A 21223-nucleotide genomic window follows, 5' to 3' on the forward strand; every position below is an offset into this window, starting at 1 on the left:
ATTTAAACTTTGCTATGTTAGAAAAATTCAAACAAGATATTGTGTATCTTTAAACCTATGATTTGTTTTCCTGCTTCAGTAATGTGAATGATTTGGATTTTTCCAAGTCTTCATATACAAGTGATTAATGGGTATTTTTAATATTTTTTTGTGTTGTAAACCCTGAAGTTACTGAGAACGCACTCAACTTTTTTTTTAATTTCTTTCCCTTTTAGAGAAATGCTCAAAGTCAAAAATAGAAATTCAGAATGGATTTCTTTCTGAATCTGATCTTACATATGACCTAAATAGAAAAACACAGTTTAGGTGCAAACAGGGGTATGTAACAGCAAATGGAGAAACATCAGGAACAGTTACGTGCCTCCAAAATGGATGGTCTGCTCAACCTTCATGCTTTAGTGAGTACTTCAATGTATTGCTACCATTACACTGGTGATGTATAAGAGTTTAGCTTTATTCTCCTTTGAGGTGGCTGATGTTATTTCATGTTGAGTTTTAACTTCAAGAAAAAAATCACATTTTTTTTCCTTTTGGACTTATTCTTGCATTGTAGAGTATCTGCTCATTTCCCATTTCAGTGCCTTAAAATACCCTAAAGTTTTAAATCTAGTGAAGGATTCTTTGACCACCTGCCTTTAAAAGATGTTCTACCTTGCATATCAAAGCCTTTGCTCCTAGATATAAAGGTAAAGTTTTAAGTGAAGATATATATATATATATCCATATTTAAATCTCAAAATATGTGCTAATCTTATAATATATATTTAACACTATCTGCTAAGGTCCATTTTAGAAGATCTCTCTCTTGGAAATTCTTTCCAAATATCATGATACTGGAATGCAATGTTTCCAGGTAGCTGAAAATTTTGGTGTTTTGGGACCTACAGTTAACCATAGACAGTTTTCTAAAAATAATTATATGTTCAGCTTCTCTTATTTATCAGAAAGCTAACCAGTGCTGCTTTTTAAGGCCTATTCAGTATAACTTAAATGATTGGTAATATAAGATGCTTAATGCTTTCTTAATTTCTAATTTTCATTTGTTGTACCATTGTAGGATCTATTTAAAGAAAAAACAATTAAAATTATTCCCATGTAATATTCATGTATATTAAATTATAATCAACAAGACTTTTTAGATTTTCTTATTATGAAAGAAAAAGAAGCTTTGATATAATACAACAAATGCACATGTTCTAAATTTAACTAATCTACTTTTCTAAATTCTATGTTGCATATAAACTACTAAATATGGGACCTTAATTCAAAAAATTCTATTGCAATTCCCTAAATCTAAATATATTTTCCCTTGCCTACTTATTTACAGTATAAGATAAACATAAGAAAAAAAATGAGCCAAGAAACTATTTTTAAAATAGTTTTATAAAACTTAACTGAGATAATAAACACTAATAGGAATGCATTTTTATTTAATAACTGTTTCATGAAAATTGTTGATCTTCTAAGGGCATTTTTATACAGTATTGTTATTATATATCAACCCATGACTTCCTCTGTTCTCGTGAGAATTGCTCAGATATTCCATTGTCACTTAGAAATGAAATCTTCCATTTTGTTTTACATTAGAGTCTTGTGATAGGCCTGTATTTGAGAATTCTGGAACAAAAAATAATAGCACATGGTTTAAACTCAATGACAAATTAGAGTATAAATGTCATTTTGGATATGAAAACAGACATAAAACTACCAAAGGCTCCATAACATGTACTCATGATGGATGGTCTGACAAACCATCATGCTATGGTGAGTAATATTTTCTCTAATTTTTTTATAAAGCAAAAGTAAATATTTATTTGTTACATTAAAAATGAATTTTCTAGAATATTTCTTCTTATATAATATAAACTGGTAAAGAAAGGATTTTTTTGAGGACCCAGGATTGATCATATTTATATTTATTATCTCATTGCATTCAATTATTTTTTCTTTATGTGCTCAATGAGAGCACGTGTATACCTGTAGCGATGTGCACATCATGTTACACATGAATATCTCAGAGAACTTGTGAATCAGCTTTCTCTTTCCCTCATGTGAGTCCCAGGGATTGAACTCATGTCACCAAGTATGGAGGCAAGCTCTCTCACTGACTGAGCCATCTCAGTGATGTGATAATCTGTTTTTAAATAATGTATTCATCAGTTGTAGATATCACATTCTTGTGATTCTTATAACTGTGGAACAAGAGTTTAAGTTTGAGGACATGTTGGACTTCATGTTGAGTCCCTGTGTTCATAAATGAACAAACAACAAGCAAAATATATTAAATTAATTATTATTTTGTATGACATGTATATATTAAGTATCTATGATTAAGTATAATTGTTTTGTTATCATTAAAGGCATGCTCTTAGTTATTTAAATGAGGTTTCCATTATCTAAATTATGATTTGAAGTATGGACAAGGTCATGTAAACTTGAAGAGTGGAAAGGAAAGAGATGGACAAAATTGACATAGCTGGGTAAATTTCAAGGGCTACAGAAACTATCCTAGAAACATAGACTCAGGCCTTGTGCTCTTTCCCTAATCCCTGAATGTAATTTGTGGATAAATGGCCCTTTGTTGGGAGAGACACCTGTTTGTCCCTCTCAGAGTACTGAAATGTAAATTCAGTTGTAAAAGAGAGAAAGTTTAAACCTTTCAGGATGAGGTGGTTAATTTGGGCTTGATTATTAGTTGAGCTTTTGATCACTGGACCAACTTTTGATCAGCTTTTGATAGCTGGACCTTGGTAGTTAGCTTCAGAAGGAGGAAGTGACCAAATAAGAACAGACCTTGGTGGCTAGTTTAGGAATGTAATCTAATGATTTATAATCAAGGCAGAAGGAAAGGGGAGAAGGGCAAGGCCTGCCAGAGCCATGTTTGCCATGCCTGGGCTGGACAGAATCCCTTCAGAAATGATAGCAGCAGAAATTAAAAATTTAATTTGCAGTATCAAGGACCAAATCAAATGTAAAGCATTAAGAATATCTACAGCTGGAAAAGTGAAACACACCTGTAATCCCAGAACTTGGAAGGTAGAAGTATGAGCATCTTGTATTTGTGAAGAGTCTGGGAGACGTATGAAGACCTATCATAAGCAAGCAAACAGATCAAATGCCCCCCACAAATTAGAAGAAGTAAAATTAAGCTAATAATAATCATTAATTTATCTCTGATTATAAACAGTTCAAGGTTATGAAATCAGGGCTTTCTATAACACAATATTTAAACAGAATGCAAGGGCAGGGATATTAGTTCATTGTGACAATATTTGGCTATCCCAAGTCCGTAGTATTACAAAACTAAAATTAAAAATACTGTGAGATTATTTATGAATGTGACAAAAGTTTTCCTGTGGAGGTGATATAGGCATCTACTCACCCATCCCAAATAAGGAGTTCAGGATGGATCAACATACAGATACTACCAAAGCCCAACTTGATAATCAGTGAGTTTTATTGGGGTTATTGAAATATGGGTGAAGAGTTACTGGCAGGAGTAGAAATGAAAATGAAAATAAAAATAAAACAGCTGCATCACCAAGGCCCATCCAGAATAGGTAACAGCTCACAGAAGCATGGAATCTGGAGTACACTGCACAGCTCGCAGCAGCTCAACGGGTTGGAGAATTAGACTGTTTTGTTTTCCAAGTGATTCAGTTGATCTAAACCCCTTCTAGGGAGTTGGGCTGGTTTTTGTTTCTTCCAGTCAGTTGATATGGCCTCAAAGTCTTCTATTTTACATCTACATTGTCTGAGTATCTCCTTTGCAATTTGTCCTGTCAGACAATGACTCATCAACTTAGCATGTTTTCTTGGGCATAAAGGGCCTACTGAATCTGTTCACTTTCATGGACTTATTAAAGCTGTTTAGAGTTCTTTACCTTCCTCCTAAAGGAGTTTCTCTGCAGGATAGGATGTTGGATGAACTGTCACACAATAAATTCCCATAGATATTGTGCAGGCCTGGTGCTAAATCCCTGGTAACCTGTAAATAAAGAAAAATCCTCTTTTTTATTAAAATTTATTTATCGTTATTGTGAATATCTGAGTAACCCCAGACTTTTAATAACTGTGAGTCTTATAAAGGTTGATTCTCCCCAGATTATCTAAAAAAAAAAAAAACCTCAATATTAAAAGAAAGGAATTATTTAGAGAACATTTCCAGACACTCTAATATGTACCATTCTTTTGTGTTCTATCACCAGCGCCAACATGATGTTGGTTATTTGCTTTAGATATTTCTTTTAAAGCACACCTTTCACTTTTGTTGCTAGTAGTGTGTATTAACACTTGATTTTTGAAAGTTGGAGTTTTCTTTTATGTATAACCCTGCTTTTAAAATTCCAATCTTTAATTTTGTAAAGTAGCAAAAATGCGAGACTTCAAACAAGAAAAAAATTGTTTCTTTTATTTTTTACTTTGGAATTAAGACATTTTTAGTTTTCATTTTGAAAGCCAAATGTCATTTTCTTTTTTTTTATTTTTCCATTCAAAAATTTACACTTCTTCCCCTCCTCCCATTCCCTTCCCACTCCACCACTTCCCCTCCCCCCTCCTCCTCCCTCCTTAAGAGAGGGCAGGGTACCCTGCCCTGTGGGAAGTCCAAGGCCCTCCCCCCTACATCCAGGCCTAGGAAGGTGTGCATCCAAATAGACTAGGATCTCAAAAAGCCGGTACATGCAGTAGTAACAGGTCTCAGTGCCATTATCAATGGTTTCTCAGTCTGCCCTGATTGTCAGCCACATTCAGAGAGTCCGGTTTGCTCACATGCTCATTCAGTCCCGGTCCAGCTGGATTTGGTGAGCTCCCATTAGAAAAGACACATTATCTCAGTGGTTAGAACAACCCCTCACAGTTTTTACTTCCTTGGTCATTTTCTCCCACCTTCTGCTCTTCAACTGGACCTTGAAAGCTCAGTTCATTGCTCTGATGAGGGTCTCTGTCTCTATCTCCATCCACCGCCAGATGAAGATTCTATGGTGATATTAGAGATAATCATCAGTGTGATAGTGGGGCAAGGCCAGTTCAGGCACACTCTCCTCTGCTGCCCAAGGACCTAGCTGGGGACCTCCTCATGGACACCTGGAATCCCTCTAGAGCGAAGTCTCTTGCCAACCCTAAAATGACTCCCTTAATGTAGATACCTTCTTCCCTGCTCCTATATCTGCCCTTCCTCCATCTCCACCCTCCTACTCCCCCCAGCTCTTCCCAGTCTTTCCCTTCTCTCTTCTCCTTCCTCCTCCCCTTTTCCCCATCACCACCCCAACCCCTAACCCATCTCTATGCTCCCAACTTTTGTCTGGTGATCTTGTTTGCTTCCAATTTCCAGAAGGATCTATATATGTTTTTCTTTGGGTTAACCTTGTTATTTGGCTTCTCTAAGCTTGTGAACAATAGGCTCAATGTCCTTTTTTATGGCTAGAGTCCACTAATGAGTGAGTACATACCATATTCCTCTTTTTGGGTCTGGGTTATCTCACTGAGTACAATGTTTTCAATTTCCATCCATTTGCAAGCAATATTCAAGATGTCATTGTTTTTTACCACTGAGTACATATATTCCACATTTTCTTTATCTATTCTTCCATTGAGGAGCATCTAAGTTGTCTCCAGGTTCTGGCTATTACAAATAATGCTGCTATAAACATAATTGAGCAAATGTCTTTGTAGTATGATTGAGCATCTTTCGACTATATGCCCAAGAGTGGAATTGCTGAATCCTGAGGTAGGTTGATTGCCAATTTTCTGAGAAACTACAATACTGATTTGCAAAGTGGTTGTAAAAGATTACATTTGACCAGAAAAGGATGAGTGTTCCCCTTACTCCACATTCTCTCCAGCATAGGCTATCATTGGTGTTTTTGATTTTACCCATTCTGACAGGTGTAAGATGGTATCACAAAGTTGTTTTGATTTGCATTTCCCTGATCTCTAAGGAAGTCAAACATGACCTTAAGTGTCTTTTGGCCATTTGAATTTCTATTGAGAATTATCTATTTAGGTCTGTACCCCATTTTTTGTTGGGTTATTTAGAATTTTAATGCCTAGTTTCTTGAATTCTTTATGTATTTTGGAGATCAGACCTTTTTCTGATGCGAGGTTGGTGAAGATCTATTCCCATTCAGTAGGTTGCCTTTTTGTCTTAATGACAGTGTCCTTTGCTTTACAGAAGCTTCTCAGTTTCAGGAGGTACCATTTATTCATTGTTGCTCTCATTATCTGTGCTACTTGGTTTATACATAGGAAGTGGTCTCCCGTGCCCATATGTTGTAGAGTACTTCCCACTTTCTCTTCTATCAGATTCAGTGTGGTCAGATTTATATTGAGGTTTTTAATCCATTTGGACGTGAATTTTGTGCATAGGGATAGATATGGATCTATTTTCATTCTTCTACAGGTTGACATCCAGTTATACCAGCACCATTTGTTGAAGATGCTTTCGTTCTTCCATTGTATAGTTTCATCTCCTTTGTCAAAAATCAGGTGTTCATAGGTTTGTGGATTAATATCCGGGTCTTTGATTCAATTCCATTGATCGACGTCTCTGTTTTTATGCCAATACCAAGCTATTTTCATTACTGTAGCTCTGTAATAGAGTTTGAAGTAAGGGATGGTGATGCCTCTGGAAGTTCCGTTATTGTATAGGATTGTTTTGGCTATCCTGAGTCTTTTGTTTTTCCATATAAAGTTGATGATTGGTCTCTCAAGGTCTGTGAAGAATTTTGTTGGGATTTTGATGGGGATTGCACTGAATTTATAGATTGCCTTTGGTAGAATTGTCATTTTTACTATGTTGATTCTACCCATCCAAGAACATGGGAGATCCTTTCATTTTCTGGTGTCCTCTTCAATTTCTTTCTTCAAAAACTTAAAGTTCTTGTCAAATAGATCTTCCACTTCCTTGGTTAGTGTTACCCCAAGATACTTTCTGCTATTTGTGGCTATTGTGAAAAAAGAAGTTTCTCTGATTTCCCTCTCTGCTTCTGCATCTTTTGTGTATAGGAGGGCTACTTGGTTTTTGAAGTTGATTTTGTACCCTTCCACATCACTGAAGGTATTTATCAGCTGTAGGAGTTCTTTGGTAGAGTTTTTGGGGTCACTAATGTACACTATCATATCATCTGCAAATAACAAGTTTAACTTTTTCCTTTCCAATTCAAATCCCCTTGATCTCCTTATGTCATCTTATTGCTATTGATAGAACTTCAAGCACTATGTTGAAGAGATGTGGTGAGAGTGGACAGCCTTGGCTTGTTCCTGATTTTAGTGGAATGGCTTTGAATTTCTCTCCATTTAATTTGATATTAGCTGTTGGCTTGTTGTGTATTGCTTTTAATATATTTAGATGTGGTCTTTATATCCCTAACCTCTCCAAGACCTTTATCATAAAGGGGTTTGAGTTTTGTCAAAGGCTTTTTCAGCATCTAATGAAATGATCATATAAGATTTTTCTTTTTTATTAAAAATTTAAACCTCCTCCTATTTCCCTTCCCCTCTCTCCTCCTCCCCCTACTTCCCCTCCCCGTCCCTCTCCAGTCTAAAGAGCAGTCAGGGTTCCCTGCCCTGTGGGAAGTCCAAGGTCTTCCCCCCTCCATCCAGGTCTAGGAAGGTGAGCATCCAAACAGACTAGGCTCCCACAAAGCCAGTCCATGCAGTAGAATCAAAACCCAGTGCCATTGTTCTTGGCTTCTCAGTCAGCCCCCACCATCAGCCACATTCAGAGAGTCTGGTTTGATCACATGCTCTATCAGTCCCAGTACAGCTGGCCTTGGTGAGCTCCCATTAGATCAGCCCCTCCGTCTTAGTGGGTGGGTGCAACCCTCGCTTTTCTGACTTCCTTGCTCATGGTCTCCCTCCTTCTGCTCCTCATTTGGACCTCATTTGCTCCTCATTTGGACCTCATTTGGACCTTGTGTTGTAGGGAGCTGCAGGTTGCATTCCTGCCACCCAGCTCTGGGCCACCTAGATAGCTTATGCCCCGAAATAACAACACACAAACTGTATTCTTTTAAACACTGCCTGGCCCATTATATCTAGCCTCTTCTAGGCTAATTCTCACGTATTAATTTAGCCCATTTCTAATAATCTGCGTAGCACCACTAGGTGCGCTTACCGGGAAAGATTCAGCATGTGTGACCTGGTGGCTAGCTGCGTTACATCTGCCCTGGACTGGAACGGCAGGGTGTCTGAGCTCACTTCCCTTCTTCCCAGCATTCTATTCTATTTACTCCACCCACCTAAGGCTGGCCAATCACATGGGCCAAGGCAGTTTCTTTATTAGCCAATGACCTTCCTCCATCAAGTCCAGTGCTCCAGTGTGGGTCTCTGTCTCTATCTTTATCTATTGCCAGATGAAGGTTCTATGGTGATATGCAAGAGATATTCATCAGTGTGGCTATAGGATAGGGCCAGTTCAGGTGCCCTCTCCTCAGCTGCACAAGGAACAGGCTGGGAACATCTCCTTGGACACCTGGGAACTCCTCTAGGGTCAAGTCTCTTGCCAACCCTAAAATGGCTCCCTTAATTAAGATATATACTTCCCTGTTCCCATATCCATCCTTCTTCCATCCCCATTGTCCCATTCCCCCAAGCTATCCCCATTCTCCCTTTCTCACTTCTCTCTCCCCATTTCCCCTTATCCCACCACACTCCCACCCCCAATCTCCCAATATTTGCCTGGCAATCTTGTCTACTTCCAATATCCAGGAGGATAAATATATGCTTTTTGGGGGGTTCACCTTCTTATATATATGATGAATTACATTGATAGATTTTTGTATGTTGAACCAGCCCTGTATCTCTGGGATGAAGCCTACTTGAACATAATGGATAATATTCTTTATTCTTTTTTAATTAAAATTTCTGCCTCCTCCCCGTTTCCCATTTCCCTCCCCCTCTCCACACTCCTCTCCCCCTCCCCCTACTCCATTCCCCCTCCCTTTCCCACTGAAGAGAAGTCCAAATTCCCTGCCCTGCGGGAAGTCCAAGGTCCTCCCACTTATATCTAGGTCCAGAAAGGTGGGCATCCAAACAGGCTAGGCTCCCACAAAGCCAGTTCATGTATTAGGATCAAAACCTAGTGCCATTGTCCTTGGCTTCTCCTCAGACTTCATTGTCTGCCATGTTCAGAGATTCCGGTTTCATCCCATGCTTATTCAGTCCCAGTCCAGCTGACCTTGGTGAGCTCCCAATAGATCAGTTCCATTGTCACAGTGGGTGGGTGCACCCCTTGTGGTCCTGACTTCCTTGCTCATGTTCTCCCTCCTTCTGCTCCTCATTTGGACCTTAAGAGCTCAGTCCGTTGCTCCAAACTGGGTCTCTGTCTCTATCTCGATCCATCGCCAGATGAAGGTTCTAAGGTGATATGCAAGATATTCATCAGTATAGGATAGGGTCATTTCAGGTTCCCTCTCCTCAGTTGCCCAAGGTACTAGCTGGAGACATCTCCCTGGACACCTGCGAGCCCCTCTAGAGTCAAGTCTCTTGCCAACCCTAAGATGGCTCCCTTAATTAGGATATATATTTCTCTGCTCCCGTATCCACCCTTTCTATATCCCAACCATCCCATTCCCCCAAGCTACCCACATCCTCCCCTTCTCACATTTATCACCCCATTTCCCTTTAGCCCCATGCCATCTCACCAGCAAGTTCCCAGTTTTTGCCCAGCAATCTTGTCTACTTCCCCTATCCAGGCAGATGACTATACGTTTTTCTTTGGGTTCACCTTCTTATTTGGGTCCAGCTTCTCTAGGATCACAAATTATAGGCTCAATGTCCTTTATTTATGGCTAGAACCAACTATGTGTGAGTACATCCCATGTTCATCTTTTTTGGTCTGGGATACCTCACGCAGGATAGTGTTTTCTATTTCCATCCATTTGCATGCAAAATTCACGATGTCATTGTTTTTTACCGCTGAGTAGTACTCTAATATGTATATATTCCACACTTTCTACATCCATTCTTCCATTGAAGGAAATCTAGGTAGTTTCCAGGTTCTGGTTATTACAAACAATGCTGCTATGAACATAGTTGAACAGGTACTTTTGTCATATGATAGGGCATCTCTTGGGTATATTCCCAAGAGTGGTATTACTGGATCTTGGGGTAGGTTGATCCCAAATTTCCTAAGAAATCGCCACACTGATTTCCAAAGTGGTTGCACAAGTTTACATTCCCACCAGCAATGGATGAGTGTGCCCCTTCCTCCACAACCTCTCCAGCAAAGGCTATCATTGGTGTTTTTGATTTTAGCCATTCTGACAGATGTAAGATGGTATCTCAAAGTTGTTTTAATTTGCATTTCCCTTATCTCTAAGGAGGTTGAGCATGACCTTAAGTGTCTTTTGGCCATTTGAATTTCTTCTGTTGCGAATTCTCTGTTCAGTTCAGTGCCCCATTTTTTAATTGGGTTAATTAGCATTTTAAAGTCTAGTTTCTTGAGTTCTTTATATATTTTGGAGATCAGACCTTTGTCTGTTGCGGGGTTGGTGAAGATCTTCTCCCAGTCAGTGGCTTGCCTTTTTGTCTTAGTGACAATGTCCTTTGCTTTACAGAAGCTTCTCAGTTTCAGGAGGTCCCATTTATTCAATGTTGTCCTTAATGTCTGTGCTGCTTGGGATATACGTAGGAAGTGATCTCCTGTGCCCATATGTTGTAGAGTACTTCCCACTTTCTATGCCTATTATTCTTAGGTTTGGTCTTTTTATTGTGTCCCAATTTTCCTGAATGTTTTGTGAGGAGAATTTGTTGGTTTTGCTGTTTTCTTTGATCACTGTGTTTATTTTCTCTATGGTATCTTCAGTGTCTGAGATTCTTCTATCTCTTGTAATCTATTGGTAGTACTTGTCTCTGTAATTCCTGTTTGTTTACCCAATTTGCTTTGTTACTGAGCATGTGATCAGTTTTCGAGAAGGTTCCATAAGACGCTGAGAAGATGGTATATTCTTTCCTATTTGGGTGGAATGTGCTATAGATGTCTGTTAAGTCCATTTGATTCATTATATCTGTTAGTTCTCTTATTTTTCTGTTAATTTTCTGTATGGTTGACCTCTCCATTGGCGAGAGAGGGGTGTTGAAGTCTCTTCCTATTAGTGTGTGTGGTTTAATGTATGTTTTGAGCTCTAGTAATGTTTTTGGAGGGTTTTTTGGCTTTTTTTTTTTTTTTTGGTTTTTCGAGACAGGGTTTCTCTGTAATATTTCTTTTACATATATGGGAGCTTTTATATTAGGGGCATAGATATTCAGGATTGAGATTCATCCTGATGAATTGTTCCTGTTATGAGTATAAAGTGTCCATCTCCATCTCTCTATTGATTTTAGTTTGAAGTCAATTTTGTTAGATATTAGTATAGCCACACCTGCTTGTTTCTTAGGTCCATTTGATTGAAAAACCTTTTCCCAGCCCTTTACTCTGAGGTGATGTCTGTCTTTGTTGTTGAGGTGTGTTTCTTGTAAACAGCAGAATGTTAGATCATGTTTTTGTATCCATTCTATTAACCTGTGCCTTTTTATAGGTGAATTGAGTCCATTGATATTAAGTGATATTAATGAGCAGTGGTTGTTAACTCCAGTTATTTTTTTTGATGGTAGAGTTTGTGTGTTTCCCTTCTTTGAGTTGTGCTGGTGGAGGGCTGTTAGATGTCTGAGTTGTTTGTGGGTGTTGTTGGCTCCCTTGAATTGTGATTTTCCTTCTATTACTTTCTGTAAGGCTGGGTTTGTGGTTATGTATTCTTTAAATTTGTTTTTATCCTGGAATATCTTGTTTTCTCCATTGATAGTGAAAGAAAGCTTGGCTGGGTATAGTAATCTGGGTTTGTATCCATGGTTTCTTAGTTTCTGTAGCACATCTATCCGAGACCTTCTGGCTTCCTTGGCTTCCATTGAGAAGTCAGGTGTAATTCTGATAGGTTTAGCTTTGTATTTTACTTGACCTTTTCCTTTGCAGTTCTTAATTTTCTTTCTTTATTCTGTATGTTTTGTGTTTTGATTATTATATGGCAAGGGGATGGGTTTTTTTTTTTTTGGTCCAGTCTATTCATTGTTCTGTATGCTTCTTGTACCTTTATATGAATATCTATCTTTAGGTTGGAAAAGTTTTCTTCCATAATTTCGTTGAACATATTTTCTAGGCTGTAATTCTTCTCCTTCTTCTACCCCTATTATTCTTAGGTTTGGTCTTTTTATTGTGTCCCAGATTTTCTGGATGTTTTGTGATGAGATTCCCACTTTCTCTTCTACGAGGTTCAGTGTGTCCAACTTTATGTTGAGGTCTTTGATCCATTTGTACTTGAGTTTTGTGCATGTTGACAGATATGTATCTATTTTCATTCTTCTACATGTTAATATCCAGTTATGCCAGTACCATTTGTTAAATATGATTTCTTTTTTCATTTTATATTTTTTGTTTCTTTGTCAAAAATTAGGTTTTCATAGATGTGTGGATTAATATCTGGTTCTTTATTTCCATTGGTCCTTCTGTCTGTTTTTATGCCAATAGCAGACTGTTTTTAGTAACCCAGACCCAGAAAGACAATTATCATATGTACTCATTCATAAGTGGTTTTTAAACATAAAGCAAAGAAAACCAGCTTACAAATCACAATCCCAGAGAACTTAGAAAACAATGAGGACCCTAAAAGAGATATGCATGGATCTAATCTACATGAGAAGTGGAAAAGACAAGATCTCCTGAGTAATTTGGGAGCATGAGGACCATGGGGGAGGGTTGAAGGTAAGGGGAAAGGCAGGGTGAGGAGCAGAGAAAAATTATAGCTCAATAAAATTCATAAAAAAGAAAGATAAAAAAATTATTTTACTTGTTCTACTATCTCAAGGGTATTAAACTGAAGCAAATTGTGAAAATATCATAAACTTACTGAAAGAATGATTCTATGTGATAGGAATAGAACAGTTCTTAATTTAACATTAATAACTCTCTGCTGATTTCACATCCAGTAAAAATAAGTTAAGTTAATTATTCAATTCTTTAATATATTACAGAAACATACATTTCTCAAAATTTGATATGAATTCAGAGGATTTATAAAATGCAATATGAGCATTTTTCACAAGGAGGAGAGTGACTAATGTTACTCTGAGAATATACATGAGAGAGATAAAATTATTTCTTGATTAAATATGTACTCTAATTATTTTACTTTTTAAGAAAGAGAATGCAGTATTCCCTTCCTAGACCAATACTTGGTTGTCAATCCCAATAAAGACAAATATAAAGTTGGAGATATGTTGAAATTTTTTTGCCGACGAGGACGCAGAGTTGGACCAGATTCAGTACAATGCTACTACTTTGGATGGTCTCCTAGTTTTCCAACATGTAAAGGTCAGTATCTGTTTTACATTTGGTGAGTGAAAATCATAGGTTTAGTTTTCTTCTCCTAATATCTACCAGTCTTACATTGTATCTACAATCTTTAGCATATTCATAGACAACAATGATCAAGATGTGTGTTGTGTGACTAATACTCAGTCAGCTATTTACATGGTTAGTCCCAGGCTAACTTAAATTTGTTACCAATATGTTTAAACATGTAGACATGATAGCTTAGAGTACAAAGATATCTCTCATTTTTTCTGAATTTCCATTAATACTGGACTTTTTACAGAATAACCATATCTTCACATTGCATAGAGAATGTCTAAACTGTATCACAACAGATTTTGTTTAATTCAATATCATTTATTCAAAAAATAAAATGCATTAATCAGATACCTTCTACAGTGTGAATATTTTTTACAAATGGATAACTGTATGTTAAAAATATTGAGAGAGAAGAATCACTATAATTTTCAAAAACTACAATTGCTGACTGGTTTTCATGCACTTTCAAGGTATCAGGTTTACCAAAAATTGTACCATTTTGATATGCTTCAGTGCTATTCAATAGACATGTTAAAACAGTGAAATGTGAACCTAGCATTTTTAAAATTGATTTAATAAAATGTTATAAAAAGTGATATGGTGAATAAATTCTTAGAAGATTTTTCATTAACTAGATTTTTAAATGGCAAGATGGACATTTTTATTTAGATATATACAATATTCTGCAATAGATCAAGTGAGATCATGTGATCAACCTCCTGAACTTCTCAATGGGGAATTGACGGAAACAAAGAAAGAACAGTACAGCCATGGTGAAGTGGTGAAATATAATTGCAAGCCTAGATTTCTACTGAAGGGACCCAATAAAATCCAGTGCATGGATGGAAATTGGACAACTTTGCCAACGTGTGTCGGTAATAAAAATGTTAATACTTAGACACTGTTTTGTATTTCATGTGATGTCTTCATAATAAATACACATTTGTGAAACATCTACCTACAGAGGAGGAGAGAACATGTACAGACATTCCTAAACTTGAGCATGGCTCTGTGCAGTTTTTTATCCCTCCCTACTATCATGGAGAATCAGTGGAGTTCAACTGCACAGAAAATTTCACAATGATTGGACATGGTTCAGTTTCATGCATTAGTGGAAAGTGGAGCCAGCTTCCTCAATGTGTTGGTAAGGTTAAGTGCCTCAAATTGATACTTCATAAAGTGTAATATTTTGGTGATGGTAGTATTTACATATATATTTGTAGTTAGAAATCTTCTTAGAACAATCTAGTCTTGAACAATATGCATTCAAACTTTTATTATTTATAATCTTATTTGTGTCTACCAATGAATGGAAATTAACATAATCTATAAATGGTTATTTATCTTAGGTTAAGTCTAGTTGCTAGTTATAAATTTTCATGTAAGTAAAATGTGACTAAGAATACCCAAGAAGATATGATAATGTTACAAAATAGCATTGCTGTTATTATATGGCACTCTCCTTTTATATCATGGAAAGCTAAGAAACCAAGTATGTAGAACACCCACTTCATTTATATGGCACTCTCCTTTTATATCATGGAAAGCTAAGAAACCAAGTATGTAGAACACCCACTTCATACTCTCCCATAACAAACTTTCCTCTCCCAGAACTTTTATTGTGCTTCTGTCTATTTCTCATTCTGCAAGCTAAATCCACTGTGATTAAGGTGGGGCCATAGGTCCTCTCATTGGGTATAGAATTGATCTATACCAAAAAGCTTGGGGTTAGGTAGACATTATTCCATTGGTGACATCACTCTGTAATTACCCCCCACATTCCTTTGGTAACTGAATATTTAATGAGTAGCTAAAAGCTTCTTGGTGCCTACATTTACTTTCCTCTGAAACTGAGATTTTACTTAGAGTGTTCCTAAATCATTATTTCAGAATATCCTTGATACCCAATATTTACTCTTCATTTGAACTTTAAGTGTTGGTTAATGTCAGAGAAAACATGGAGCTCCTTTGGAAAGGACATTTATACCTGTGTTGTTTAGCAATTATATTCTCTATACACAGAAGACCAATCAACCCAAAAGCAGTTTGCTATGTAAATCAATGGTTTTACAATGAATCATTATATTTTTTGCTAAGAAAAAATATTTTTATATCTATATCTTCAGTACTTTAAAACGTATTCACACAACTGTTTTAAAACTATAACAAATGCATTGATATAGCATATCAGACATATCAGAAATAGAAACAATTTTCCATTCTGTTACAAAATTCTATTTTATCATTTGTTCAGATTTCTGAGATTTTGTTCTGATGGTTAGTTTGCCTATAGTGACCTTCATATAACCCTTCAGTTATAGCAAGCTGTGATACAACAGTAAGCTTACAGTATAAACTTTTTTATTCTTCCACTATACATTCTTAGTCTTCTCCATGTTTGTAGCTTTCTCTTTACAAATAAGAGATTTTCATGAAGCAAATCAATCACAGAGTCACCATTCCCTCCCCTCCCCCAATGATTGGTCTGTCTTCCTTTCCCTTTACAGCAATTTTTGTCTTCCTATGAACCAATCTTATGTAAGGGATTAATTCTCAGGTGTCTTGAGTTTTTGAAGTACTCTGGTATATATTTTAAGTACCGTTTTAAAAGAAAATTACAGAACTTTGGCTAATAACTTACATTTACTTACTCTATCCATAAACATTTCACTCTTCATTTCAAATTACTAACAAATATTACCCAGTACCTATACTGAAATTTTGTCAAATTCAAAAAGGACTCTCATCTTCAGTTGGTAATTATAGTGAACAATATATTAAAAGCTGTATATATAGCCCTTACTTAAGTCATAACAGAGCCAAACAGTTTTATTCTTATGACATAGTATTGTTTTGTTATAGGATGATTTAGTTTAGGAAATAACTTCTTCTAGACTCTTATGAAGAGAATAAAAAGGAGAGAGATTGTGACTACAAGCATCTAATATCTTATACAAATCTGGCTCTCAAATAATTGTTTTATATACAATATATCTTAGATATTCTTTTCTAATAACACATCTATCAAAAACAACCTATTAGAATCTATCAGCTCATGTTTTACTCTAATATTTTTAACATTATGAACTAATATTAAGATAAGGAGAGAGTAACAAATGTGAACATTTCACAGCTTTCAAGTAGGGGCCAAAGCTTGTCATGTCATAATTATTTCCTATGTAGAGCATCTGAGACAATGATTTCCTATGCTGTTGTAGTTGCTTAGTATCAAAATCTCTTATTGAAACACTGTTTCTGAGATGTAGCAAACTTGGCATTAGATTTAGTTCTAGCACCATAGACCACTCTGTATGGTGAACTTAGCATTTTAATTGGTACAATTTATAGGTATATATAATAGTACCATGTACATTGACTCTGGAGTTATTTTAATATCACAGCTATCTCACTTCTTGTAATTGTTTTTAATTTTTCCTGGAATTATTTTCACATAGCAACAGATCAACTGGAGAAGTGTAAAGCACCAATATCAATTGATGTGAAAGCAATTTATACCTATAAGAATGAATTTAATCATAATTTTAGCATGAGTTACAAATGTGAAGAAAAGAAGGAGGAAAAACATTCAATCTGCATCAATGGAAGATGGGTTCCTGAACCAAACTGTATAAGTAAGCTCTTGTTTGCACTGTCTTCTAGTGGTTATTCCAGTCTTTTCTCACCTGTGATAGTTGTAGCTTTGAGTTCTTAAAAAACAGTAATTGTTCTTCAGAATTTCCTATGTAAATCCCGCATCTTTTATCATTTTTACCTCTCCACATCCACTCTAACACCTCCTGTGACCTTGTACTTCCTGTTCAATTCATGATTCTTTCTCCACACAAACACATATATATATATATGTATATGTAATGTACATATACATACACATATATAAATGTATATATACATATATAACTTGTATATATAAATGCAGTCTGTTGAGTCTATTTATTGTTTTCCCTATGAATATGTGATTAGGACTAAGAATTTTGTTGGCTCACCCATTCGTGAGAAAATTGATTTTACATAGACATTAATTGCCTGTAGCTCTTCACCTAGGTCAATAGTTCTCAACCCTCCTAATGCTAAGACCCTTTAATGCAGTTTCACATGTTGTGTTGACTCTAAACATAAAATCGCTTTCATGGCTATTCCAAAACTGTAATGTTGATACTGTTATGAATTGTAATATAAAAGTTTGTGTTTTCTGAAGGTCTTAAGCAACCCTGAGGAAAAGGTAACTTGATCCACAGGTTGTGAACCTCTGATATAGAAGGGGCTTGTAAAATTTTTCTTAATCCACATTGACATGTCAGCTGGTATTGTCATCATGAAGGTCTTGTATAAGTGACCACATGGTTTTCAGATTTCATGGGTTCAAATACCCTGTCATATATGAAAGAAGATACTGTATCATAACAGACATCCTGGAAATATACTTTTTAATATATAAGATGATTTAGAGATTATTATCACCTTTGCTAATGAACTGTAGTTTAAAGCACACAAGCAAACTTAATCAACAGGAACTTACCTCCTTGTCTTAATGGTTCCTTACTCACAGAATTCCATTACATCTAACTATTATATCACTATAAATTCAATGTTTACTTCCTATGCTTATGCTTAATCACCATGCAATTCTGTACAGTTATGTGTACTATCAATTTAATAATTTATTTATTCTGGTAACAATAAATCTGTTTACTTAGAAAATTCTGACTCCTATGATACCCCCAATTCCAAATAAATAGGCAATGTGTTGATTTCACTAGTTTTGCTACTCTATTTGTATTTATCACTGTTATTTAGAATGCCTGCCTCACTCAATATCTTAAACTATTTCTTAAAGACTAAAATTCACTGAAAGTATTTGATTTCAAAATCAAAACTATTGTATACATTGCAATGGAGGACACATGCCAATCTGTGGTTGTCTCTCATTTTTAATCATGTCTGATTTCATTTTGATTAGTATGAAGTAAGGTGGTAATTGTTTTTCTTTCCTGAATTGCTAGCTAGTTGTTTAAAGAATGTGGGAAAATATATTTACTACACAAACATTCATTTCCTTCTAGTCCTTCCACCTTACTTAAGCAAAATAAAAATGATTATTAATAATCACTAATAATGCACACTATGATGTTATGAGTCTGAAAGATGAAGCTGAAATGTTTTTATTTTGTAGTGACTTATACAAAACTTTTCAAATAGTGTTAATGCCAATTCTAATTGCTCATTATCCTGGATGCATGACAGCAATTTTCACATCTCTAACCAGTTCAGGATAGTTGAAATTTTGAATAACATAGCTTGAGCCATTCGTGAACATACTCTATACTCTCATTGACCAAGAGTCAATGCCAAATTGTTAATCAAAGTGTAATAATTAATACTTATTGTTTACTTGCCAGAATCTACAGTCACTTAGGAAAAACACTTTTGAGCATTACTGAGAGACCGTTTCTAATTTGGGTAAACTAAGGTGGGAGGATTCACGACAAATGTAGGTATCACCATTTTATAGTCAGGATCTTGGAATAAGTGAAAAGGAAAAGGAAGCCAAACATCTGCATTAGAATCTCTGTATGTCCTGACTATAGATGCAGTATGACAAACTGTTCCACACTTTAGCTGCCATGACTTCCCTGCTTGATGAGCTAAGCCAAATCCTTCCCTCCTTCCTTTCTAAAGTTGCTTTTGTCAGGCATTTTGTTACAGTCACGAGAAAAGTCACTAGTATACTAACTAAATGTAAGTATCACTTTCCTCAGTACACTCTCTCAGGACTTTTAATCCAATCCAAATGATTACATCAAAGATATTCTCACACAGTTCTACAGAAATCTCCATGTAACCTTAATTTAATATATTTCAGTTTATAATTCATTTAAAACATCCTAAATGCTAGAATAAATTAAGTTTTATAAAAATACTGCAAACTTTTAAAAAGAAACAAATGAGAACAATTCAAAGGAAGACAAGAATAGTTATTAAATTACTATACAAGGTAAAAAATATAAAATATACATAATTGTTATGTGCTGTGTGATCTTTTTGTTCTTTTAGTTTTTTTGAGGATCCCACCGCTGAGCTCCCAAATAAATCACACACAGAGGTTTATTATTAGTTATGAATAACTAGCCTTAGTTTGGCTTGATTTTTGCCAGATTTTCTTAAATTAACATGAATACCTTTTGCCTCTAGATTTTTGTCTTTCTTTGTTTCTGTACATCTTACTTTACTTCTTTCTCCATGAATTACTGGGTAGTTAGGTGGCTAGGTCCCGATGTCCTCCTCTCCTTCTTCTCACATTGCTCCTCGTGCTCCTAATTTCTCATTTTATACTACCTGCCTGCCAACCCTACTTGTCCCTGCTTCTGCCTTGCTATTGGCCATTCATCTCCTTATTAAGACCATCAGGTATTTTAGACAGGCAAAGACTCCAGCTTCAGTTAATCAAATGCAGCATAAACAAAAGTAACATCCCTGGAAATAATCCCCAACTATTATGTGGTCATAATTAACTTGCAATTTAATAAAAAATATTGCTTCGTTGATTTAAGATACTATATTTAGTCAATCACTCTGTTTTCTGACTTTTTGGGGAGCAGAGAAAGATTCGTGCCCTCCTCCACCACAGATTCCAAATGCCCAAGTGATGGAAACCACAGTGAAATACTTGGATGGAGAAAAAGTATCTGTTATTTGTCAAGATAATTACATATTACAGAACACAGAAGAGATGGTGTGTAAAGATGGAAGGTGGCAATCATTACCACGCTGTGTTGGTTGGTAGCTATGACTTATTATATTAACATTCTTTATTTAAATACTGAAGAGAAATCAAGTTAAGGGGGATATTGGAAAAACTAGGGCTTAACAAAAACTGTGGAGACATAATCTAAACCATTAGTTTTTATTTTCCAACATAAACTCTTGAATCTATGCTTCACTAATTTCTTTTCTTCATGTAGCAAAAATTCCATGTTCTCAGCCCCCTGAAATAGACCATGGATCTATTAAATTGCTCAGATTATCAGAAGAAAGAAGAGACACAGCTGTGTCCAGAAGTTATGAACACGGCACTACATTCAGCTATGTTTGTGATGATGGATTTAGGATGGCTGAGGAGCATGGGGTAACCTGCCACATGGGGAAGTGGAGTGCTCCACCTCGTTGTGTTGGTGAGAACAGCATGAAAATTCAATCCTGATTTTAGAACAAGTCTTTACCAATAATCTACTCTCATCAAAACCAGAAGAAAGAATTGTTTATATTGACATATACAATAATATATATTACTGTAAATTTTTTTATTATTTATTTATTAAAGATTTCTGCCTCCTCCCCGCCACCGCCTCCCATTTCCCTCCCCCTCCCCCAACCAACTCCCCCTCCCTCAGCAGCCCAAAGAGCAGTCAGGGTTCCCTGCCTTGTGGGAAGTCTAAGGATCTCCCACCTCCTTCCAGGTCTAGTAAGGTGAGCATCCAAACTGCCTAGGCTCCCACAAAGCCAGTACGTGCAGTAGGATCAAAACCCAGTGCCACTGTTCTTGACTTCTCAGCAGCCCTCATTGTCTGCTATGTTCAGCAAGTCTGGTTTTATCCCATGCTTTTTTTAGACCCAGTCCAGCTGGCCTTGGTGAGTTCCCTATAGAACATCCCCACTGTGTCAGTGTGTGGGTGCACCCCTCACGGTCCTGAGTTCCTTGCTCGTGCTCTCTCTCCTTCTGCTCCTCATTTGGACCTTGGGATTTCAGTCCGGTGCTCCAGTGTGGGTCTCTGTCTCTGTCTCCTTTCATCGCCTGATGAAGGTTAATATCCAGGAGGATAA

The 21223-nt window shown here is 36.3% G+C and overlaps 1 protein-coding gene across 2 annotated transcripts in view; it reads left to right on the forward strand.

Moving 5' to 3' along the window:
- Cfh (complement factor H) overlaps positions 1–21223 on the forward strand; it is a 109086-nt gene that overhangs the window by 50760 nt on the left and 37103 nt on the right. Inside the window, exons 10-17 of one of the 2 annotated variants that reach the window (XM_057769657.1) lie at positions 216–398; positions 1588–1764; positions 13172–13345; positions 14077–14259; positions 14349–14528; positions 16840–17016; positions 20002–20178; positions 20365–20574. In XM_057769657.1, the coding sequence (XP_057625640.1) occupies positions 216–398; positions 1588–1764; positions 13172–13345; positions 14077–14259; positions 14349–14528; positions 16840–17016; positions 20002–20178; positions 20365–20574 (1461 nt within the window). The remainder of the gene's footprint in view (positions 1–215; positions 399–1587; positions 1765–13171; positions 13346–14076; positions 14260–14348; positions 14529–16839; positions 17017–20001; positions 20179–20364; positions 20575–21223) is intronic. The other variant, XM_057769658.1, reaches the window with a different exon arrangement.

This window comes from Chionomys nivalis, chromosome 5 (assembly GCF_950005125.1).
Source record: "Chionomys nivalis chromosome 5, mChiNiv1.1, whole genome shotgun sequence".
Lineage (NCBI taxonomy): Eukaryota > Metazoa > Chordata > Mammalia > Rodentia > Cricetidae > Chionomys > Chionomys nivalis.